The sequence below is a fragment of the Scardinius erythrophthalmus genome, assembly GCF_964197995.2.
Source record: "Scardinius erythrophthalmus genome assembly, chromosome: 2".
Lineage (NCBI taxonomy): Eukaryota > Metazoa > Chordata > Actinopteri > Cypriniformes > Leuciscidae > Scardinius > Scardinius erythrophthalmus.
The window spans coordinates 54,310,725-54,335,752 of record NC_138222.1 but is presented as its reverse complement, the minus strand read 5'-3'; the positions used below and the strand labels follow the sequence as shown (position 1 = coordinate 54,335,752).

The following is a 25,028-nucleotide window of genomic DNA, read 5'->3' as shown; positions in this document are numbered from 1 at the left end:
GTGCATGTGTAATGTCTACAAATGGGACCACAGTCGGTCATACAAAACTTACCCAGACACATCTAAGACAACGCCTGAGTCATCTAAAGTGTCCATGCTCAAATCAACCTCATTATCTCCAGAATGCACAGCATCCCTTTCTTCCTCAACACTTTGATCTTTTTCAATTTGTTGCTCTTTCACAGGAGACTTCTCCCCATTTTCCTCACAATGTTCACCAAGTGGAGCACCAGTCTTGTGTATTTCACTGTTAACTGTCACATCAGGAACTATCTGTCCAGTGAGGTCTAAACCAGACTCCTTTTTGTTTATCTCTAGTTCTTTTGCAGTTGTAGTGGTTGAATCCTCAAGGCTGTTTATCCCTGATTCTGCCCTCACCTGCATGGGCACTTCGACGGAACATTGTTTACTGTCTGAGAGAGGAAGGACTTCTATGTTAAGAGAATCTACAGGAGGAGGTGGACAAGTCAAGGGATCAGTGAGATCATCTGGAAATGAGCAACTTAGACCTTTCTTTACAAATGGCACTGGGACTGGGAGAGTTGAATCTTGACGGTCTTCTGTTTGGAGAACAATATTGTCTGAATCTGCTTGAGACACAAGGGTGGATGAAGGGGCTGGGATATCATGTGGAAAATAACCACTGATACGTTTCTTTGAACGTGGCACTGGGACTGGCAGTGTTGAATCTTGATGGTCTTCTGTTTGGAGAACAATTTTGTCTGAATTTGCTTGAGACACAAGGGTGGATGAAGGGGCTGGGAGATCATCTGGAAAAGAACCACTGAGACGTTTCTTTGAACGTGGCACTGGGACTGGCAGAGTTGAATCTTGATGGTCTTCTGTTTGGAGAGCAATGTTGTCTGAATCTGCTTGAGACACAAGGGTGGATGAAGGGGCTGGGAGATCATCTGGAAAAGAACCACTGAGACGTTTCTTTGAACGTGGCACTGGGACTGGCAGTGTTGAATCTTGATGGTCTTCTGTTTGGAGAGCAATGTTGTCTGAATCTGCTTGAGACACAAGGGTGGATGAAGGGGCTGGGAGATCATCTGGAAAAGAACCACTGAGACGTTTCTTTGAACGTGGCACTGGGACTGGCAGTGTTGAATCTTGATGGTCTTCTGTTTGGAGAACAATGTTGTCTGAATCTGCTTGAGACACAAGGGTGGATGAAGGGGCTGGAAGATCATCTGGAAAAGAACCACTGAGACGTTTCTTTGAACGTGGCACCGGGACTGGCAGTGTTGAATCTTGATGGTCTTCTGTTTGGAGAACAATGTTGTCTGAATCTGCTTGAGACACAAGGGTGGATGAAGGGGCTGGAAGATCATCTGGAAAAGAACCACTGAGACGTTTCTTTGAACGTGGCACTGGGACTGGCAGTGTTGAATCTTGATGGTCTTCTGTTTGGAGAGCAATGTTGTCTGAATCTGCTTGAGACACAAGGGTGGATGAAGGGGCTGGAAGATCATCTGGAAAAGAACCACTGAGACGTTTCTTTGAACGTGGCACTGGGACTGGCAGTGTTGAATCTTGATGGTCTTTTGTTTGGAGAGCAATGTTGTCTGAATCTGCTTGAGACACAAGGGTGGATGAAGGGGCTGGGAGATCATCTGGAAAAGAACCACTGAAACGTTTCTTTGAACGTGGCACTGGGACTGGCAGTGTTGAATCTTGATGGTCTTCTGTTTGGAGAGCAGTGTTGTCTGAATCTGCCTGAGACACAAGGGTGGATGAAGGGGCTGGGAGATCATCTGGAAAAGAACCACTGATACGTTTCTTTGAACGTGGCACTGGGACTGGCAGTGTAGAATCTTGATGGTCTTCTGTTTGGAGAGCAATGTTGTCTGAATCTGCTTGAGACACAAGGGTGGATGAAGGGGCTGGGAGATCATCTGGAAAAGAACCACTGATACGTTTCTTTGAACGTGGCACTGGGACTGGCAGAGTTGAATCTTGATGGTCTTTTGTTTGGAGAGCAATGTTGTCTGAATCTGCTTGAGACACAAGGGTGGATGAAGGGGCTGGAAGATCATCTGGAAAAGAACCACTGAGACGTTTCTTTGAACGTGGCACTGGGACTGGCAGACTTGAATCCTGTTTGTCTTCTGTTTGAAGAGCAATGCTATCTGAATCTGCTTCAGAAGGAGGTGTGGATGAAGGGAAGGGAGGATCATCTATAAAAGAACCACTGAGACGTTTCTTCACACGTGGCATTGGAACTGGAAGATCAATGCATTTGATTCGCATTTTCACTTCAGACATCTCAGGAACATTCAAATCCAGCTGTACCTGATCTTTCATGTTCAGTTCATTACCAGCTTGGGTCTCTCTTGTCTCTTCAGACTGAGACATATTGCTAATGACAGAGGACAACATGCTCTTTATTTCAAACTCTTCATTGGCATCATTTATGCTGGTTTGAGCTTTACTCTTCTGCCTCTGAGGAGCACACAATTGTGTGACTTCTGGAGGCAATAAGGGAACATTTTCTCCATTGTTGCTATGACATGATGCTATAATTTCTTGGGGTACGGGCTTCTCTTTGGGTGCTGGTGAACAAATCTCAATTTTGGATACCTTTAACTCATTTTCAGCTGCTTCTTTCACTGAAGTGTCATCAGGAAAATAAGCACTTTCGGGTTTCTTGGTCTGTGACAACAGGACAGGTACATGCGTTTCTAAAGATGTACCTTCATCTTCCGTAGCTGAAGAACTTTGGATGGTGGTGAGGGGTGTACTTGGCTTTACATTGTGTGAAGTACTCTGAGAATTATGTCCAGTTTGTTTTATGACACAGATGTTGTCACTTTGAGCATTTGGTTCAGCTGGATTGGAAACTGCTGTTGATAACAGAATGTTCTCTTGAAGAATATCCTGCCTCTTGCTCCTTGGTGGCAAAGGTTCTTCTGAAGTTGAAACATCAGTCTGTTCTGCAACAGTCTTTGGTTTATTAGAATTTTTTAAAAACGGTAAAGACATAGGTGTTTTTTCATCCAGCAATTCGTCCTTAGTCCGTTGGATGAAAAGAGAGACTTCGTGCTCAATATGATGTTGTGGCCTTAAGGACAAAAATACAGTATCACTACATTTATTTTTGTTTTGAGATCAGTAACGAATACTGCTTTCCAATGACACACTTATAAACCACAGCCAACTGATACATACTTTTTTATCAAGCAACATTACCACAGCTTAAAGTACAGCCATCAGAAATGGCATACATTTGCAACATGCAACAAGTAAATTAAAGTCACAACAGTTGCAGATTTTGTAATAACAGCACAGATATCACAATCTTAGCTAAACAAACAAATGTCTTTAAGGGTGCAGTGTATTATTTGTTGTTGTTGTTCTAAAATACTTTCTCTTCACAGTTATATGTGCAGATATAACAGTAAGTAAAAACTGTGACTCTTTCAAAATAGTTCCTGTCTGCCAATGGCATGATTTGGAGGCTGACAACTCGTTTGGCCACAATCATTATTTTTCCAATCCCATTGTGTGCCACTAGGGGCAATAAAATGACACAGTGCACCTTTAGGGCAAAAAGCAGAATTCAACACATGGACAATTTTTCTTTTTAATTACAGCCATTTCACTGCAAAATGTGAGGAGGAAAATGCTAAAATAAAATAAAAAATAATATAGCCATGCTGCTGTTTGCAGGGTTCTGTCGTTGTTGGGATGCAACACTCTTGATGAACTCACCCCTCCTCTTGAAATATTGTGGTTGACACCTCATCCCTCAATGCCTCAAACATTTGACTTTCTCTCACAATCTCATCATTACAGGTTTCCTCTTGAACATAAGTTGTACCCTCTTGTATCAAGGAGTCAGCACGTGTGTTATCCTTCTCTTCTTTAGTTATCTCATGAAGGTCAGCCTCCGTCAAGGGGGGCCACTTCCTCATTAGGCAAAATTCTTCATCTTCAACAAACCAGCTTTCAGATTCTTTTGATGACAGTGATGTTTCTGAACAACCACTAACCAAACGCCACATGTAGGGTTCAGCAGAATCGAACACCTCAGGCTCTGCTGCCTCCAATGAATGATAACATCCACTAGCTATGCGAGTCCCACTGCCCTCGAGATCCACAGAGGATGAAAGGCTGTTGAGAGGATCTAAAGCGTCCGTTACCGATCCAGAGCTAGAGGGCTGCAATATGGCTGCAACGGTCTCATAACTAAAAGAAAGCAACACTTAAAATGTTAAAAGTAAAAAAGAAAAAAAAAAGGTTTTCCAAACAATAAAATGCAAAATATGATATTACTGTAAATCAAAATAAATTGCTCTAACAAAAGAAAACATTTGTATATGGTTAGGAGTCATTTTATTGATTTCTCATTACATTTATATAAAACAAAAAAACAACAACATTGACCAACATAGATTTTAAGTGTTTTTCTCCAACAAAAATGCTCAATGTTTTCACTCAGTTATGTTATTCGATCTTACCCTCTGTGAAAGACATCAACTATACTTTGAACAAGACCAGAAGATTCTTCTTTCTCTGTGGAAGAATCATCTGCCTCCAAAACCTCCCATCCTAACATTTGAGCAGTCTCTCCTGGCTCTGCGGTATCATGGGTTTTACTAGTAGAATGCTCCCCGACATGTTGCTCCTCTAGAAGAAACTTCTCCTGATGGTTTTCAATACTGATACAGAATAGTTCACGAGTTAAAAGTGAAGTCTGCAGGGTCTGTGATGCAATTCACATGCACCATGCGTATCTCTCATGTACACACAAAAAATGTTAGGGTACAGCATACAGTGAGATGATATAATAGTGTTAGTGAAGAAAGTCATATATTAGTCAGTTAATTCAAATCATGTTGAGGCATGTTTTATTGGATTATTTTTAATGACACAATGGGTGTTGTCTTTACATGAACAAGCTTGCATACAGCTCCCATAAAGCCAAAACAATGTCAAGAAAATATAATATAATATAATATAAGTAAAATAACTAATGTGGTCTACATTTACGTAAAGCAAATCAAACAATTCATCTATTTCAAATGCAGCACCAGAACATGCTATGTAACTCACCCTTCAACCAAGGGCATCTTGTGAAAACTTCCTATTTCTTAAACAAAAAATACATTTAAAAAAATCTTAACATTTCGGAGAATACATTTTGTTCAATGTTCAAGCCTCACTCTAATGTTGGGTATCTTACCAGTTCCTGTTATGTCCAGTGATTGGCTCCTTTCTGATTCTATGTATTGAGTTAATTTGGCCTCAAATTCAATGTGTTCTTGTGGTAGACTTGATGGACAAATTGCAAATGTAGAAGCATGGGGGAAATCAGGAAGCCTTGCTTCAACAGGAGAACATGACACTTCAGTGGCCAGGTTATTGAAACCTATTTCATCATTTGCAGAGAATGAAGCTTCTGAAGAAGATGGCAAGACAAAAGGCATCACATGCTCTTCTTTTTTTAGCCTTTCTGCGCATGGAAAACCATAATTGCTGGCCTTATTAGGGCAGGTAGGAGTAAGCAAGAACATAGTTTTTGAATACTCTTCATAATCCTTTGTACAACTTAAAAAAAACCCTGGTCTTTCTTTAAGAGGTTTGACCCATATGGGCTTCTGAGCGGACCATATCCTTTCTTGAGACTCTTCTATGGGCATAGGTTTTACTGTAGGAACACCTACGATACAAGAAAGCACTGGGCAAGAATGCAAAATGCTGACTATGTCTGGTTCTTTACTGAGATAGAAGCCCTCCACTTTAACCTGAGGAAGAGAGGGAAAACCAGGGATGCATGCTTCTCTCGGGCAGGTGGGCACTAGTGTAAACATCCTCTGCAAAATATATTTGTCTATTTCTTCATAGGGAGTTGCTAAATTAAACTGGAAAAGCAGTTCTGATCTGGTTCTCAGTGGCCTCTCCAACAGGGGTGTTTCATCCGCAAACCATGCCCCTGTGTTTATTCTCTCATTTGATGAGAATCCCATGATTCTTGAAGCCTTCGGAACACACTGATGAAGATGAACCATATTGGGAGGAAGTGTAGCTTTGCGCTTAGGTGCATGTGGAAATCCTGGTATTCTTGCCTTTGATGGACAGGTTGGAGCCAATGCAAACATTATTTTAGTTAATTCACTGAGCCAATCTACTCTGTCAACAAGAACAACAGGTTGTTTTTTAAAAGATGCATTGCACAATGTTTTCTTGTCAATAGACCAATCTAAATGCTCTCTTTTAGAAGAAAATCCAATAACATTTGACTTCTCTGGGCAAGCTGGAAGCATGAAAAGCATTATTGGTTCGGGCACAGATGGAAAACCTGGAATACAGACAACTGATGGACATGTAGGTGCCAGAGCATACATTCTATGACCATTTTCTTTGCATTTCTTGTCCATGTCCAAAACAACAGGGAGTTTCTTTAATTGACTTGACCACAAAATGACTGTACTCATAGGCCAATTGGACGTATTTGGGATCCGGATGCTCGGACAACCAGCTATATTTGAAAACTTTGGGCAAGAGGGACAAATTGTTTGCATGTTCGGCTCCATCTGTGACTTAGGATGTGGTCTAGATGGAAAGCCAGGAATACATGATGCTTGTGGGCATGTTGGTGCCAGAGCTATAATCTGTGAGTCTTTTTCATCTGTACTGGGATCAAAAATACCAGTCTGTCTATCTTTGAGTAAATTGCAAAAGATTTCTGATTGATCACTAATGCACTCCTTGCCTTCAAGGACCCTTAGAGATGGACATCCAGGGATTCTAGAAAGCAATGGACAGGATGGGAGAAGCTCTAACATATTTGGCTCAATTTGGGTTTCAGGGGTAGAATCTGGAATTTGAGCAGCGTTTTCAGAAATGAAGTTTAATATCTCATTTGCAGGCTTGGAATCGTCCCTTTGTTTAGAATCAGCAACTGTAGACTCTTGAATGTCTAATTTATCACACGATTGAGTAATTATTTCTTCACTGTTTGGTGCAGATGGGAAATCAGGATTAAGTGGTGAAGATGGAACTGTGGCCACCATCATTACAGGGATCTCTAAATACTCAAATGGGCTATCGATGTCTTGCTTTGGCTCAGGAAGTTCTTCCAATAATGATGTTTCAATGCTCAGCCACTCCTCGTGATGCTTTTCTTCTGGAACTGGGGTCTGTGAAGATGTGTCAACAACAATGGATGTTTCTGGGCAAGATGGACATGGGGCCTCTGTGAGTCTTTTAGCAGATGCAAAGCCAGGAATTCTTGCTTCATCTGGACATGTGGACGTCAGGGACACCATTTTTGCCTCAAAGGGGGATTTGTCCAAATATGGCATAAACAAAATATTTTTGGTTGATCTACATGGCTCATCCCAAATTATACTTAAATCAGTTGGCCAGCTGATTAGGTCTGTTTTGCATATGCTTGACAGCGCTGTAGATGGACATCCAAAAACTCTTGAGAACAGTGGACATGATGGGAGAAGATCTACCATGTTTGGTACACACTCTTGTTTCAGTCCTGTAGGTCGATCTTTTGCTGTAGAAGGGACCAGACTATTGTGATCTTCTGTAGTCTCGTCTTCTTTCTGTAAAGCGTCAACAAACTGTTCTGTTCTGTCTTGTGCTTCCCATAATATACCTTCAACCACGTCCACGTTTTCAGTCAGAGTGTCTCCGTAGTTTTCAGAAGGTGGAATCTGAGCACTTATGCTTTGACAGCTGAGAAAAATAAGCATATAATCAGATGTCATATGACAATACAAGACAATTTGACTGCATGCATCATTCCATTTGCTGGCAGCCAATTAAGTGTTTCAATGAATGTGTCCTTCTGAACACATCATGAACTAACTGATGGGCTTGACAACTACAGCAGGCCTAAATGGTCTTCACTACACATCGTTTGCTGTGCCTAGTTTTCACACCAGAATGCATTTATCATTTTAAAGGCATGGTTGACCCAAAAATGAAAGGGTCAACTATGTAGGGTCTACAGACTAAATAAGAAATTCATACAGGTTTGGAACAGCATTTTTCCTTTTGGGGTGAACTATGCCTTTAAGAGAACAGTGGATAAATGTTATGCAGACGGAAAAATTCTGATGCAATTAGGGCAAGGCAAAGCAATAAATTAATACTCTATCTTATGTTTCCTTGCAAAACTCACCTCTCCTCAACAGTCAGTAATAGTGGCATGTCTGGTATGGAGTGCCACATTCTGAAATGCATTTTCCTAGAAACAAGTGTCAAAGTATTTCATGCACTATCCACTGATAAGCAATACAAAATTAACTACTGAACTTCTGAACTTACCCCCTCTCCAGAATTCCCTTTTGTCCTTCCTCACACCTTACCCAAAGGTTCACATTCTCCTTGGTCTCCTCTAATGCAAAACTACTGCCAGACTGTTTTGCACTGGATAGGTCCATTTCAATTTCTGCTGGACCAAGCAGAGTTGAAGTTTCTTGTTTATGGCAAACATCTTCTACTGACGCTCGGCTATTATTTGTCTGATTAAGAATATTTGGAGATTCAAAATATGTGGATGGAAAGCCAGGGACACTGGACTGCTTTGCACAGGATGTCAGCATCATGGCCATGTCTTCTACGTCTGAATTCAAGTGATTGTCATATGTTTGATTCAAGTTTATTAAGGAAGAACATGCCATATCAGACTCATTCTTTGAGGTCCTCCTGTACAGTTGCTTTGCATCCACAGGCCATGCACTTGAATCCATTGCTTCATTTCCAAAATCAACAGATGGCATACCTAATACTTTTGTAAAATGTGAGCAAGATGGCATGAGGGAAACCATATCTGGTGCCGCCTTCTCAGTTTTTAGTCTTGGGGCAGATGGGAAGCTGGGTAACTTAGCACTGGTTGCACAAGTTGGGCGCAAAGCTACCATATCCCTAATGATAGCTTTATCATTCATTTCTCTGTACTGAGGTGGAACGGCTTGCATGGACTGACATTTTCCACTTAATTGTTTAACCCATAATGGCCTTTCATTTTCAGGCCACTGTAATTCCACTTCAGATATTACACTTGATAGCATCCCAGGCACGTTTGAAAATGTTGGGCAAGAAGGGAAAAGATAAAGCATTAGTTTGGGCTTTGGTGCAGATGGAAAGCCAGGAACACTTGCTTTCACTGGACAACTTGGCAAAATAGCATACATTTCTTTAAAACTCTCTTTGTTCTGATGATAAATATTTAACCTGTCAGATGAGAACATTGGCGAACACCTTTTCATAAAAAAGGCTTTCTCCTTAAAAGGCCAATTATTTACCATAGCCTCATCAATTTTGCTTGGGTCTAAAGAGGGGAAGCCTGGAGTGTTAGCTGTCTGAGGGCATGTTGACAGAGTACCAGACGTTATTTGTGCTTTAGGCATGAGCCACGGTGCAGAAGGAAATCCAGGTGTTCTTGCTTTTCTAGGGCAAGATGGTATCAATGACAGCATATTGTTAAAAATAGATTTGTTTTCTGTAACTTCATACTGAGCTGGATATGGACAGATTAAATGACATGGCTGAGATGTTAGTGTCTTCATCCAAAATGGTTTAATGTCCTTTGGCCACTCCTTAAGTGAATCTGATGTGCTTGGAAGAATTTGTATAGTTGATATTCCAAGGACACAAGAGGCTGTTGGACATGAAGGTAGGAGTTTTGTCATACAGAATGTAGTGTCTTTTTTTCGTTTTGGTGCAGATGGAAAACCAGGAGTCCTCGCTTTTCTTGGGCAAGATGGTACTAAGCTCACCATCCCGATTAACTGGTCCTCTTTCAATAGGTTTACAACTTGAGGCAAACTGAACTGGTTCTTTTGTGCTATTATCAGAGATGTTTCATTGTTGGATGGCCATTGTTGGATAATATTTTGACTGCCAAGATCTTTTGTAGATGGAAATCCAGCAATGCAGGAGACTTTAGGACAACATGGTGAAATCCTGACCATACTTGGTGTAACTGGTTTTGGAGCAGATGGAAATCCTGAAATTTTGGGTGCTTCAGCACAAGATGACCTCAATGCAACCATTTTTCTTGCAGTTTCAAAATCCACCTTCATTGAAAATGCTGGCAAAATCGGTTCCTTACTTTTCTTAAAATAAAATACAAAATTATCTTTAGGCCAGATTTCATCTGTGCAAGTGAATGGATATCTTGAAGGAAAACCTGGAACTACAGAGACATCTGGACATAATGGTAGAAGACTGACCATATTGTAAGGCAAAGATGGGAATCCAGGGATGCTGGCAGTTCTTGGGCAAGTTAAATGTAATGATATCATATTTTCCACAAGGATCTGGTCATACAATGAACAGTCCATATCTTGAATACATTTTGCTGGTTTTTCTTTTTGTATGTACTCTTTCAGTATCTTCACAGACCCCTCCCAAGGCCACTTAGTGTCTTGAAAGTTAATAGATGGGATCCCAGGTACAAAAGAAGTTTTCGGACAGGCTGGAAGAAGATACATCATGCTGGGAAAAGATGGAGAACTGTCGACATTTGCTTCTTCTCCTTCATGTGCTTTCTTGCAGACGGGGAGAACACTGAATTCCTGGTTCATTCTAGGTAGTCCATCTACAAACAAGTCTCCTTTTTGATTTTCAACTGTATTATCAGCCAATATGGATGGTGACCAAGGAGAATGTGATACTTTTGGGCAAGAGGGCAGCAAAGCGGCCATGCTTTTGGCGCTGAGGGACAGGGACATTAGAACAGAGATCAGAGGGAGGATGTAAAATGGATTTATGAATAATAAGCGAATGGACCGCAACACATACAGTATATGCCTTTTATATTAATATAGCATAATAAGCATCAAATGTAACACAGTAACTATATGCTGGCAAATTTGACGGACGCATGCAGAACATACTTACCCTTCATCAATTTGATCTGACTGGGACATTTCTGGATTTGAGAGCAGCTGTGGCACAGATTCTTCTTGCTCTTTTATTTCCGCTGATTGAAAGCTACTTCGAAGCGGCTCCGTTTTGTCTTTACACGGAGTCATCTTGTCTTCTGTCTGCTCATGTGCAGCTGAGAGTAAAACGACCTGCTCAGCAGAGCTCTGTGAAGTCTCTGACTGATTGATCTGGACCTTAGTTAATGGGGCGGTGAATGTAGGGGCTGCAGCAGGTTCTGGGACAGTTTCGAGGGCTTCAGTAGTGGACACTCTATCGGTTTCAGACAATTCTGGTTTTGACAGCTCAAAATGTGGGACATCAGTGACATTGGGTGACATATGGTCAGTGGGCAGCAGAGAGGTCATACTCTCTGGTCTAAGAAGAAAACACATCAGAACTGATGAGGTGTGCTGAGATGATACCAAGGAAAAGTTTAAATTATACTGCATGGCATCACCTTAAACCAATGTCAATTGCATTGCGTGTTAATGAAACACCATGCTGAAATGCAAAGTCATTTTAAACCAATTTTAAACAAGAATTGTTTCATGCCCCGCTTGGTATGAAGATAAAAATGCTCATTAATTATTTTTTCCTCCATTCATCACAGTGCAACTTGTGTTTTAACATGCAAACTAATACAAAAAGCAAATTAAGAGACTTTAACCCTGAATTTACACCAAAGACACCCAATGGCCTCAAAATGTCAATAACCATTTCTATGAAATTCAAAACTGGTTTGTTGCTTTAGTCACCTTGTGGGTAGTTTTTTTTATACTAAATTTATAGCATTTTGGTTTTAATACAGGGTTAAAGTCCTCACAAATGTAAGTGATAATAAAAATGTATGCAATACAGGAAAACCCATTCAGGATCACTCTAAAAAAAAAAATTAAATAAAGAATGGAATGGAATGAAACAAAACAAAACAAAACAAAACAAAACAAAACAAAACAAAACAAAACAAAAATAAAGAACAAAATAAAATACAATACAATATTAATAAGAAAATAATAATTAAAATAAAATACAAAATATAAAGTAAAATAAAGAATAGAATAAAATAAAATACAATAAAATAAGAAAATAAAATATATAAAATAAAATAAAGAATTAAATTAAATAATAATAGAAAAAACAATATTTATATAAAATAAAAAATACATTAGGTTATTTTTGCATCCAAAAAAAAAGAAAAAAAAAAGAAATTTTTGTTCACAATTAAGTCATCCATAGTAGTAAATGCAACACTAAAGTATTCCAGGTATTGATACCAAATTGTCAGTGCATTGCTGCTGTCAACAAACAACTTCACTCCATCAATGCACTTGCTATTGACATCAACCAATTTTCTGCATAATACTCACCCTCTTGCAGGCCGTACAACCTCAAGTCCAAAAACAGGCCGTTGCTTGTCCATAGAGTTGTTTGGTCTTTGGCTGGCTATACTGATGACTCCGGCTCTGCGAGGGTGAGGTTCATGGTACTGAGGAACATCTGAAGGTTTTGCGCTTGCATCCTCATCAGCTGCAGAGATATTCACACAGCGATCACAAAATAATTACTAATATGTCAAGGGAGATTTATTTTATTTATTTATTTAGAAATGTATAAACAATAAGCAATAGCAATAAGAGCAGCTGTAGTGAATACTCACCAGTACACACAGTATTGGGATATTCCTCTTCTGGTAGTACACTTAACTGTCTGTGTGTCTCTGAAATATAATATAATACATATATTATAATATACAGTATAATTTGTTCTCTAATCTTTTACAAAATATTAAGCGCAAAAGATGAGGCATCATTCAACAAGCATTCTACTGATGCATTATCTTTTCAATCTGCTAAAGTTAACACAGCACAAAATATGGAATTGAGAGAAAGCTCAAGCCTTGTACAAGTTTATTAAGATACACATCTGCTTGCAAGATCAGTATTTATCAATGTATTATTATTTCATACAATACTCTTAAGTCGTGTGATACTGCACACTAATGTTCAAATGTTTGGGTCAGTACTTTTTAAATAATGCATTAAATTGATCAAAAGTGACAGTAAAGTCATTTATAATGTGACAAAATAATTTCATGTAAATGCTGCTATTTCGAACTTTCTATTCATCAAATAATCCTATAATTTTTTTTTAATCAATTGATCATGTAAACCATGCATCTGTTATGATATGTTCAAAATATTTGGGGTCAGTAAGATTTCTTTAAAGACAATACTTTTATTCAGCAAGAATGCTGAATAAAGAAATGTAAACATTTCTATTTCAAATTAATTCTGTTATTTTGATCTTTCTTTTCAGCATATTAGAATGATTTCCGAAGGATCATGTGACGCTGAAGACTGGAGTAATGATACTGAAAATTCAGCTTTGCCATTACAGAAATAAATTACTTTTTGCAATATATTAAAATAAATCCTAGTAAGTAATCTTTCACAATATTACTGTTTGCACAGTATTTTTTGATCAAAGAAATGCAGCCCTGGCAAACATAAATACCAACCAACCGCAAACTTTTGAACAGTAGGGTGTTACTAAGTAGGTTTTTTTCCATGTGTCCTCCAGGGGGCATAACATCATGTAATTTAAGACTAATTGCATACGAGTCATCTGATTGTTATTAATAACCCAGTTTCATTTCTCTTTTTGTACCATTGAAACTCCTGTACGTTTATGGGAAAAGCAACACTAGAATACCAGTAATACTCAAAAACTAGAATAAAGCTTAAAAATAACTATTGTTTAACTGAATGTTGCTAATGTCAAAAACATTGTAACAGTTAGTCAGAAATACTGTTTTAGCAGTTTTATATTTATGATGGATGTATGCAATCCACTGGGAAGAATGGAATGTGTGGCCCTTCTGACCCTGTGCTGTTATGCAAGCAATGTTGGAGTGTAATCTAAAACAGATCTCACTAGCTCAAGCCATGTTTCAATCTGTTGATCAATGTAAAACACACAATGACAATATGAACACACACATATAAAAGGTTCAGACCAACATATGTACCTGTGAGTGAGTCAGAGGAAGGGATTGAAATGGAGGCAATAACAGGGGCTACAGTGGATGTTTGGGTGTAAATGTGGGGGTCAGGGATCATGGAAGAGGGTGAAGGAAGAATGAAAGGAGAGGTTGGGGCATCTACAGGAGAAGGGGCTATTGGCCTGCGCACATTAGGTCTAAACACTGTGGGCACAACCTGATGTCTCCATTCGGACGTCTGGACCTCTGGGAGAGGCTCTGAGGTTGGCAATGACCAGATGAGAAAGGAAGATGATAGAAAAAGGAGAGAATGATTACAAAGGAAGAATGGAGAAGGAGGAGATGAGTGCAGAGAGGAAACCAATTAAAGGGTTTGGGTTCACCCAAAAACTGTCTTTTTACTTTTTTTCCGGCTCACATGGAAGTAAAATAATGACAAATTGGCACAAAACCTGCTGGTGAGGCTGACTAACAGCAGATGGAGATTATGCATCTGTACTCTACGACTATTCCTACAGTTTCCAGATGTGCAATTATGAATATCTACTGAATCTGTGGAAACAATTTCGTTAAAGGTGCTCTAAGCGATGTCACACGTTTTTTAGGCCAAAACATTTTTGCATGTCACATCCAGCAAACATCTCCTCACTATGCGCTAGCTGCCTGTCCCCTGAACACACTGTAAAAGAACGCAGTCTCTGTAGACAGCCCAGGCTCCACAAACGGCAAGAAAAACAAACTGGCCCAGCCTGGACCACGAAACATAACAAACAGTGTTCCAGCCAATAACCGACAAGAATGATTTGGGGGTGGGGGTTGGGGGGTACACATTAAGGGGTGTGTGTGGGGAGTGGAGGAGATAGAAGCATGAAGAGGGAAGTTAGTTAGAGGTGAGATGTCCTCGACAACGACTAACGTTAAAAATGTATATTCTTGAGAATTTTGATATAGCCGACAAACGACGTTCCGATGAACAAATAACAAAGAATAGGGAAAAGGAGACGGAACGCACAAAGTCCCAAATTTTACATCAGAAAAGCGCTCAAAAGGTGGTGAGAACTCCGCCAGCAGAAGGGTTTCCAATCCGACATTCAGGTGGCTCTGTTTTTGCTGGACATGTGGGTAAATCCAGTTTGGTTTTTCTAAATGGTTCATGACTGTTTCAGGAAGCATGGTAGGGAGTGGGGTGGGGGGAGGATATGAGGAGGAGGGAGGGTCGAGCTAGCCTCCGTTTTGTTTGACAATACTTTAAACATCAACAAGAAGTGACATCACTCAACATCGCTTAGAGCACCTTTAAGCGTAATAAAATAAACTGAATATATATAAAGTATTATTTTGTAATTAAATTTTGGAATACAAATTGATAGGTGATTGATTGATAATTTTTTAATGAAACTACTGGTGAAATACCCCCAATTGAAATATATTCTAACATCATGTTGAATGGCAGCCACCAAAATTGCAATTTTTGAAAATGCAATGCATTAAATTAGGGTTATTATAGTATACTAAAACCATTAAACTAAAACCATTAAAAAAAAAACATTTTCTCATTTTAATTTAGTTTAACAATGTAATAAAATAACTAAAACTGAAATAAAAATAAATACAAACAAACCACATTTACATTAAAAATAATAATTAAAATGACAAATAAATTACTAATACTTTAACTGACATTAAAATGAAAACAAAATACAAAATTGAAAACTAACAAACTATAATGAAAATAAAATAGTAACTCAATGATAATAAAATATCACTGATTAAAATGCAAGCACTGTTAATGCAATGCATTATTGTTTTTTTATGCGATTCAAAATACTTTTTTTGTTTTAAAGGCATTTGTCATAATTTTACTGCCATAGGCTCATTTCGTTCCTTTCTTTTCCAAAGGCAACAGCTTTGGAATATTTTAAGGATGAGTATATGATGACAATTTTCATTTTTGAATAAACTATTCCTTTAAAAATATGAACTATGGTTGACTCAGACAGTGAGGATTAGAGCTTTCACAATATTCATGCTTCATTGAATGCACATGAATGTTTTCATCTTAAACTCAACAGATGAAAACTGATCATTTCATTAGTTTAACACATGCAAACGAGTTTAGAACAGTCGTCCTAGAATTTTTGTCTGTTCTCTACCTGAGTCAGAGACAACAGACGCTGTGACCACAGGACCAACATCAGGAGAGGAGCATAGAGGAGCACCAGAAACAGCGAGATGAGGAGAAACACAGGGAAAAGGGGTGGACCGAGAACTAGATGAGGCAGCAGGAGCAATAGAGAGAGAAAACAATGATGCTGAAGGAGGAGCGAGGATGGCGGCGGACATGATTTGAGAGCCAGAAGTAGAGACAGACTCGGCACTAAGCATCTCAGAGGAAGGAGCTACACTGGGAGACGTTACACCAGGATTGGGAATAATAGCAGAAACGTCCATTGGTTGAGGAAGCACATGGGATGAAGACAATGCAGGAAGTGAGGACTTAATTGAGTTTGGATGACGCTGCGGGTTAATATGTTCTGCAGAGGTGAAGGGAGCAGGACACAGAGAAGGGTGCAGCTTGGGAGACCTCCACTCTTTTTGCCAAGATGCTGGTGTTGACCAAATAACAGAGGTTGATGAATGATAGAGTGCATGTATAAACAGACAGGGATACAAGGGGCAAAAGAGGGAGAAGAAAGAAAAAATACATTTATAATGTTACCAAAGATTACTATTTCAAATAAATGCTGTTCTGTTGAACTTTCTATTAATGAAACAATGCTGAAAAAAATGCATTTCCACAAAAATATTACGCCTTCATAATATTTTCAACATTGATAATAATAAAAGGAAATGTAACTTGAGAAAAAAATAGCATATTAGGATGATTATGAAGGATCATGTGACACTGAAGACTGGAGAAATGAAGCTGAAAATTCAGCTTTGCCATTACAGGAATAAATGGAATTTTTTCTATTTTTCTATTTCACAATATTACTGTTTTGGCATTTTTTTTATCAAATAAATCAGGCATGGTGAACAAGAGAGACTCTTTCAAAAACATAAATATTACCAAAAATTTGAACGGTAGTGTATCTGGTAAAGTTTGATTCAAGTTTTAGGAGTATCCAAGCCTTAAAGCTAACAGACATGGACTAAAAGCCACAAATCTCTTATTTTGAATTCATGAGGTCCTAACAGCGAATATGCAAATATCTTTTTAGAATTTTTTTTTTAGAATGCTAGGTACTAAATATGAAAAGTGTGGGTTCAAAACGAACTTTAAAATCAAATTCCATCTCATTTAAAAATGGTGTTAAATCTGAACATCTGCCCATGTACCTGTCCCAGTGGCAGAGGGCATGCTCGAGGGCTTTGTGAGGGCGGAGCCTGGCTCAGCCAATGAGGCACGGTAGATTTTTGAGGCCCGTGGTGCAGGTTGAGCCATTGAACCATGAGGGGAGGAGCCAAAATCAAAGGAGGAGGGTTCAAAAACAGAAGGGGAGGAACGAGAAGAGGGGAAGCTGTGAGGTCTCGAGGTCTTGCTACGAGCAGCAGATAAAGTGGCTAAATCAGGGGGGAAAAATACGAGACAGAAAGGAGAAGAATGAAGAAAACAAGATCGAATGGAAGTGCAAATAAGCAAAAATATGTTACACAGTTAAAGGCACAGTCTGTAAGTTTCGCCACTAGAGGTCGATTATTCAAAACAAAGCTTGATGACACCATGAATGAGTGTGGAATCTACAGCCGATGGAAAGCTATCCGACGAGACTCAGGCAGAAATCATGTTCATGGATGAGCTAATGTATTAAAGTTTTATTAACGTTACTGTGGTATGAAGCAGGGCGGGGCCGAGAGCCTCGGACATTTTACAATTCTGTTTTTATTATGCTCATATACTGCAATCGACTGCTGCCGCTCCTGTTTATGTTTATTTTACCATTAAAGTTACATTTAATGTCAGCCTCCTTCTTCCCTGAACTTTAACTTTGTTACAGTTACGTTTGATCACTTAAATCAACATTATTTGATCTCATTCTCATGAAACAGCCGGAAGTGCTGAATTAATACTCATATTTAAAATATATTGTATGGTGGAGAAATGCTGTATTACGGTTACTACAGATAAAGCTCTTTCTGATTATGCTATGTTAGCTACTTGACAGAATAGATTTGTCTCTGAAGTACAAATGTTATTCGCGGTAAATCAAGAAAACAAGAGATTCAAATGTTAAGACTAACCATGTTGAGCTGTATAGCAATAGTTCGTTTTCTGTCAATAAAGGAATCCAAACAGTTGCTCACCTGTCTAATAAAACACATAATATATTAAAGCGTCTTTGGTGTTTCCATGGTTTCTACGGAAGTAAAAACGTTAATAAAGAGTAACATAGATATGACGTCACTGACAGGCGACGCATTTAAACATTGTTGAAAACACTTCGGATAATGTAAGTACACAAGTCAACAAAATATATAACAATTTTCTAGTGGTTTTTGGATATTTGAATCCAAAAATCTTACATATTGTACCTTTAATTCCAGCTACAAAACAATTATTTACAAGCTACAGCCACCATCTTTTCGGCCAACACTCATTACCTGTCTGGGTTACATCAGGAAGAGGGGTCTGCTGAGGGGATGAGGAGGATTGAGCAGAAGACGACGAGGAACGAGAGATGGGTATGCTACTCCCAGGAAGAAAAGAGAGGGGCTGCGGGAGAGGGACTGAACCGCCCTCAGCAGAGCGACTGCTCTCCAGTAACTCAGAGTTAGCAAGACCTCCAGACGGCCTTTGAGGGACAGTTACAGCAACTTATAGGAAGAAGGAAAAACGACAGTATGAGGAGAGGTAGAGGGGAGAAGAAAGTAAAGCTACAGCTTTTGTAAATCTGTTGATATGTGTGTTTTAGTGAAGGCAAAAAAACATGCATTATATTAAAGTAAATGAGGTTCATTAGATCAAGTTGTGACAGAGCAAGAATGGTCAAAGTCAGGAGCTGAATATACAGCTAGTTTGATGAACAAATTCACAGAGTGTTTCATCAGTTGCTATGGGGATCAGGCTGTTGCTTCATTGAACAGCAGCCGTAAAATTCATTTGTTGTTTTTAAGGGGCAGTTTTCCAAAAGTCAATTAAGACTCCTTTTAATGAACCTAGAAGTCAAGTATGTAAAAAAACTAATTGTATAAATGTTCAAAACATGATACCTCTCCAGAATAAGGAACCATTTCAGAAACAATCATTCCTAATAAATTTCTTGTTTAAGTCTCTTATACGTTATTTAAAAATAACGGTCTTGAGAATTTTATGCAGTTATTCATGCAGGAATTTCATGTAGATATTCAGCATAAATTCAGTTAAAAATAAGAAATAATCAAAATGTAAGATATAAAGTCAAACTGGGAGATATAAATTTGTGACTGCAAGATATAGAGACTTTATGAGACACACTTGGTTCCAAAAGTTTGGGGTTAATAGATCTGGCTATGAGTAACCCACTTCTAGACAAAATAACCTTGAATTTGGTTACATGTCAAAAATAACTTGCGCTATGTACGATATTCCATCATGTAAGGAAAGTAAACAGTGATTACAAGGTGTTTGGTTTCATTTCTTCCCTCATTTCATTTCTTTGTTATCTAATTGATGACTAGTCAATTCTCTATTAAATTTTCACTGACAGCTCAGATTTTGCCTTGTATTGGCCTAGACGTCTGGGCTGTGTTTGGACGGCTATTAGACGTCTTTTAAACGCAAAATTGCTTGCTGGGTATTTGTGATGGTCTGCTGCATTGCCCCGGGTGGATGAGTGTTTGTACCTGAGCCAGTCGGCGGATGGAAGATTTTGGGCAGGGCAGGTGGATGAGCGCGTATGAATGCAGGTATAGTGAAGGCGTACGGGGAGGCGCGTGTCTGCGGGACACTGCCAGCAACATGGAGGGGTTGGACACGGGAAGTGGAGATGATCGGGACAGAAGGGTCAAGAGTGGTGCATGGCAGGGGGTACTGGAGAGGAACGTTAGGTGTAATGAAGGAACAGCTCATCCGATCCGGTTCAGAATGAGCTGAGAGAAATGATGATGATCATGGAGAGGAACAGACAAAAACAGAAGTAGTAAGAGTGGATGTGTGGTTATGAGATAGCTGACCAAAAAAAATTATTCCATAAAGACAAAGAGGAACTTAAATGAGCAAGGAATAATTTAGAAGAGAAGAAAATGAGTGAAACCAGGAAGAGATGCAGATCTCAGATAAACTCTCACATTCACAAAGTTATGATCTCTGGTATGCTGAGGTCATGGGAATGTGTTATGCAATTTCACCCACTTTCTGACTCTGACAGATACAAAACAAGCCCAAGAATCCAGTCTATCCAAATGCTGGATAGCAACACGAGTTAGAAAATGCATTTCTCGGTATCTGATAAAACACAAAGATGACGTGAAACAAGAATCTATTCAGTTTGAAATGGTTGGTGTGATATTCGTGATCTTTGGTTTTGGGTTTTAGAAGTAGTAACAATATTGTTTAATTTACACAAATAAACTAATACAAACTAAAGTGCACTTAAATGTAAAAACAACCCCAACTTTGGCTTTGTATTACTTACAAAGGTGAAATGGTTCTTGTGCAAGCACAGCATTTATACAAAAAACCCATGATTTATCTATTAGATATTATAAATATAAAATGTATTCAGATCGACAGATAGATAGATAGTTAGATAGATAGATATCCCATAATACTTCAATTGAATCATACCAAAACTAAAATGTTAATTCTAGTGTAAAGGAAATGAAAAATGACATTGACGAGTGAAAAAAGCAGCCAGAGTAGTTAGTAAGCTACCTGTGTCAGAGGGACCCGTGTCTACAGCAGGTCTCCAGGCCTTGTCATGTATTCTCCTAGCAGGAGGAAGAGGAGCTGAGCACAGGCCAAAAGAACAGAGCGACAGAAGGAAAAAGAAAGAGACCATTTGAGAAAAGAATAACACAAAGTCTACAATGTGAATGAGACGAAATGTTTTGAGATTCTATGTTTGTCATGGCCAGAGCTACTTCTACTATCTGAAATACAGCATTAAACTAGAGCAAACATTAAATCAACTCAACACGACCAAAAACAGCAGTTTTAAAACCAGCAGACAACCACCAGGCTATCTACCCCCTGGCCAATTCCCCTAAAAAAAAAAGGAAACAAAGCATAAAAACTTGCAAATAACATTTTTAGAACAGGAAATGCCTGTTTCTAAACTTGCTTTCAAACTTCTGGTTTTAGCTTAAAGTTGCATAAGTATGTGCACATAAGACTGGGAGTTTATGTCAGTATTACCTATTACCGCAGTGGCCATTTTCACTGCTGCACTCAGTCTTCTGTCCACCTCTTCATCACTGTCATTGAAGTCCTCCAGGTTTCCAATGTCAGACTGCTTCAAACTCATCAGACTTGCCAAACTTTGCATGTCTTCATCACTGAATACACAATACAGCACTAATACTTAAAGAAGTGGTTCTCAACCTTTTTGACTCCAAAGCCCCCCATTGTCCACAACAATATTAAAGTATTCCTGAAATCACACCTTTATACTTGGGCTTTCTCATATATTCAGTTTTTTTAAGACTGAGGTAGGAACCCTAGTTGTTAAGAGTGTGAATAAAATAAGAAATATCTTGATTTTAAGCGTAATTTTAGCTTATTTTAATGTGTGTTTTGTCTTGTTTTAAAGTCATCTTGACGCCCCCTTGGAACTTTGCTGAGGCCCCCTGGTTGATAACCACTGACTTAAAGTCACCATGAAATCATAATTGACCATTTCTTTTAATCTAATATTGCAGTATTCATTATAAATGATTTATCCGCGCAGATAATAATTGTTTTACTCATGTGCCCTCGTAAACTTTAATTAAAGTGGTCATGACATGAGAAATCAAATTTGCCTTGATATTTTGATATATTGATATTTGATATATATTTCAATTTGTCAACAACAGGACAAATAGAAGAGTGAAAGAACATTAGCTTTGACGTGACCCATAAAACAGCTTGTTTGCGTCTCTGTACAGACTTCAAAAGGATCCCAGCAACGGAAGCAAGAGGATGGTTTATTTTAATTGCGTCCCGGATCACGTCTGAGGATTATATGTTTGTTCTGAGTATTTTGTTTTGTCAGTGAGGCACAGTGTAATGGACAGTTCGCAAATAAACTTTTGTTGAAAGATGAAGCAGTCAGCAGTATAGGATCTGACAGCAGCTCCATCACAAACTGTAAGTAAATGGTTTCATAATGCTTTGTCTGTAAATTATGATTTTATATGGATAATGTTTTACTTTATAAACTCATGTGCAATAGAGAGTAGGCATTGATATTGTTTCCTATGGAGTGACGTTAGCCTAGGGCTGCATGATTAATCGAAATTAAACCTCATGTGATTTGGCAAAGGCAGCAATTTTTTTATGTGCAGCTTGTCAGTGAAGCACGGCTCAGTGAACAGTAGTAAATGCTGCTCCATCTGAAAGCCAGAGGGCGCCCTCGTGCAGAAACTCCAGATATGCCCAGGGGGGCAGCGTTTCATATTATGTTGAAGCTTCCCCGGGCGCCGCCATTGGCTAGCAGACCATCACCTGCTGTTAGCATCCCATTGACTCCCATTCATTTTGGCGTCACTTTGACAGCGAATAACTTTACATCTGAGGCGTTTAAAGACTCCATTTGTCCATTATTTATTTCTAAAGAAACACGAAAATGTATAAAAGGCTCCATTACCTTGTATCTTACGTTATGGCCCCGTAGAAGCAGTTTTTGTAAAAATAGGCTAACGATTGCGTCATAACCACGCGACTCTCTGTCGCACAGTAGAGAATTACCATATGGACAGGAGGAGAAGCTTGCGGGCAATCGGGAGGACGTGGAGGCAAAATGGCCTCCACGGCCATTTAATAAAAAAGTAATTAATCAGAATACTTAGCAAAAGTTTCTCCTGCTCCTAGCTCATGGACAGCTCCTACTCACACTCTCCGTCTCTGCAAGTTTCGGAAGGGAATGATTAAGATTTCGCTTGGCACTGCCACTAGAAGACAAACGGGTTGCTCACGTCACATCTAAGTCGTCAAGCTCAGTTTGAGTCTGTGCAGTACACTCGACCATCAGGAAGTTAGTGCTTCTAATTTACTTCACTTGTCTCCGTTGAATCCAATGGGGTCGCTGTGTCCAGTTTATATACTGTCTATGGATATGCCCCTCAGACGTTGTTCCAGGAAATCCCAATGGGCATCCTATCCCTTAATTCCCTTTGATTGATTAAAACATGACTAATAAACACACGACTTCGACAATATATGGTTTATCTGAGCTCTTCAAGCCTTCTCGGGTATTTTCATGATAATTAAGTAGATTTACACTACAATGCTAATCGACATCGCCTTTATCACTGTATAGAATACTATGAAATAATATGTTGTGTGCCTTATTCTGTGTAAGAAGCCACATTATCTCACAGAAGGATGTTTTCAAACACTTTGAAGCGAATTATGAACGTTATGAAGCGAGTTTGGAGTAAAAACATCAAAATAACTTTTTTTCTGCATAGATATATTTGTGGGAGTTTTTTGTACAAAAAACTTTATTAACATTATAAGTGAACCTAACATATTAAAATAATTGTAAAAAATCCATGTCATGACCCCTTTAAAATAACATCCCCTCCCTCTTGCAGCAACATCTCTTCTCTTCTCTGGTGGCCTGTTTACTGGTGTGAGGGCGGGGCAAACTGTCGACCAATAGCAAACCACAACCCTCTTATCAATTCCAGATGGACAAGATCATTTCCCGTCCTACGTTTTTTCTTGTTCGAGAAGCTGGCTTTCTAAAACAGACTATAGATCAGTAAAGTAAATAAAATTGTATTTGACACTGATGTTTCTGCATCATTACACAGATTTAGGATCAGAAACACTCCTTCCTAGTGGAACAATGAAAACATCTGAACTCACGTAGCTTTGCCTTCCTTCAGGAAGATACAGGACAGGGTGAGTTTAAGATTGGCATCCAGCACTTTCACAGACAGAGGCTTTAATGTAAGCACCAGGTCAAACTGAGTCGGGGTAGCACTCGCATACTTCTTCATGTTAACATCCACTGATGCTAAAACTTTTCGGTGGCCCTTCGTTTCCTGTGGATTTTGGGATGAGATGGGGTTAGACTGCTTAAAAAGAGAACAGTGTACTGCCAAATCGAGGCCCTTGATTGGACAAAATATTGCAAAAACGCAAAATACATAAATGTGACAACCCTAAGCTTGTTAAACAGCACAAAAAAGTCAAAACAGAAATGCTAAAATTGCTAACAGTACCTTTAATAAACAGGGTGAGATTACAGATTTGACATACTCACATTCTCTATGATAAATGTCCAGTCTTTGTCCTCAAATTCATCTGCATTTGGATCCTAAAGGGAAAGGGAAAATTGCTGACGTTGGTTTCATTATTTCATCTCATGTTTTTAAATTTCAATAATGGACAACAGACATGAATCTGAATAATATTTATATAACAATGACACAATTGAGGTTTACAACTCAACCTAAATATATTATTTGTATATGTAAGAATTGTCACAAATAACCTTCATTTTACAGCTGATGTCCAAAAAAAATGACATGAGGAGGGGGAAAGAAATTCAATGCATTTGCATTTTCTCGCAAAAGTTTTGCATTCCCCCAGGAAACCTTGTGTTCGCGCGCAACAAACTTTTGCGCTCCCCCTGAAGAAACTTTGCGATTTCTCAGGGGAATGCAAGCATTTAGCGAGCGAATGCAAAGTTTCTCAGGAGAACGCAAAACATTTGCGAGGGAATGCAAAAGCATCGGCATATAAGTTTTCCTCCTGTTCTCATATTTGTTTCCATCACCATGTCCCTTTAGGGACTCCTTACCATTTCCTGTCATATACAATACCATTCAAAAGTTCAGGGTTGGTAAGATTTTTTTATGTTTTTGAAAGAACTCTTTTATGCTTTCCACTTATTTGATCAAAAATACAATAAAAACTATTACAATTTTATTTAAAATAACCGCTTACTGGTTTAATATATTTTAAAATGCCATTGATTTCTGTGACGGCATCATCACG

At 38.8% G+C, this 25,028-nt stretch overlaps 1 protein-coding gene across 5 annotated transcripts in view; it reads right to left on the bottom strand.

The window, feature by feature from the left end:
* ehbp1l1a (EH domain binding protein 1-like 1a) overlaps nucleotides 1–25,028 on the bottom strand; it is a 38,392-nt gene that overhangs the window by 5,850 nt on the left and 7,514 nt on the right. The window contains exons 4-21 of one of the 5 annotated variants that reach the window (XM_081359423.1): nucleotides 24,292–24,345; nucleotides 23,892–24,070; nucleotides 21,234–21,373; nucleotides 20,751–20,825; nucleotides 19,721–19,966; nucleotides 18,500–18,712; nucleotides 17,237–17,461; nucleotides 16,051–16,503; nucleotides 12,554–12,613; nucleotides 12,264–12,423; nucleotides 10,870–11,271; nucleotides 8,290–10,683; nucleotides 8,144–8,209; nucleotides 5,189–7,695; nucleotides 5,059–5,095; nucleotides 4,464–4,664; nucleotides 3,715–4,191; nucleotides 53–3,064 (exon numbers count right to left, since the gene is read on the bottom strand). In XM_081359423.1, the coding sequence (XP_081215549.1) occupies nucleotides 53–3,064; nucleotides 3,715–4,191; nucleotides 4,464–4,664; nucleotides 5,059–5,095; nucleotides 5,189–7,695; nucleotides 8,144–8,209; nucleotides 8,290–10,683; nucleotides 10,870–11,271; nucleotides 12,264–12,423; nucleotides 12,554–12,613; nucleotides 16,051–16,503; nucleotides 17,237–17,461; nucleotides 18,500–18,712; nucleotides 19,721–19,966; nucleotides 20,751–20,825; nucleotides 21,234–21,373; nucleotides 23,892–24,070; nucleotides 24,292–24,345 (10,901 nt within the window). The remainder of the gene's footprint in view (nucleotides 1–52; nucleotides 3,065–3,714; nucleotides 4,192–4,463; nucleotides 4,665–5,058; nucleotides 5,096–5,188; nucleotides 7,696–8,143; nucleotides 8,210–8,289; nucleotides 10,684–10,869; nucleotides 11,272–12,263; nucleotides 12,424–12,553; nucleotides 12,614–16,050; nucleotides 16,504–17,236; nucleotides 17,462–18,499; nucleotides 18,713–19,720; nucleotides 19,967–20,750; nucleotides 20,826–21,233; nucleotides 21,374–23,891; nucleotides 24,071–24,291; nucleotides 24,346–25,028) is intronic. The other 4 variants (XM_081359424.1, XM_081359425.1, XM_081359427.1 and 1 more) reach the window with 4 other exon arrangements.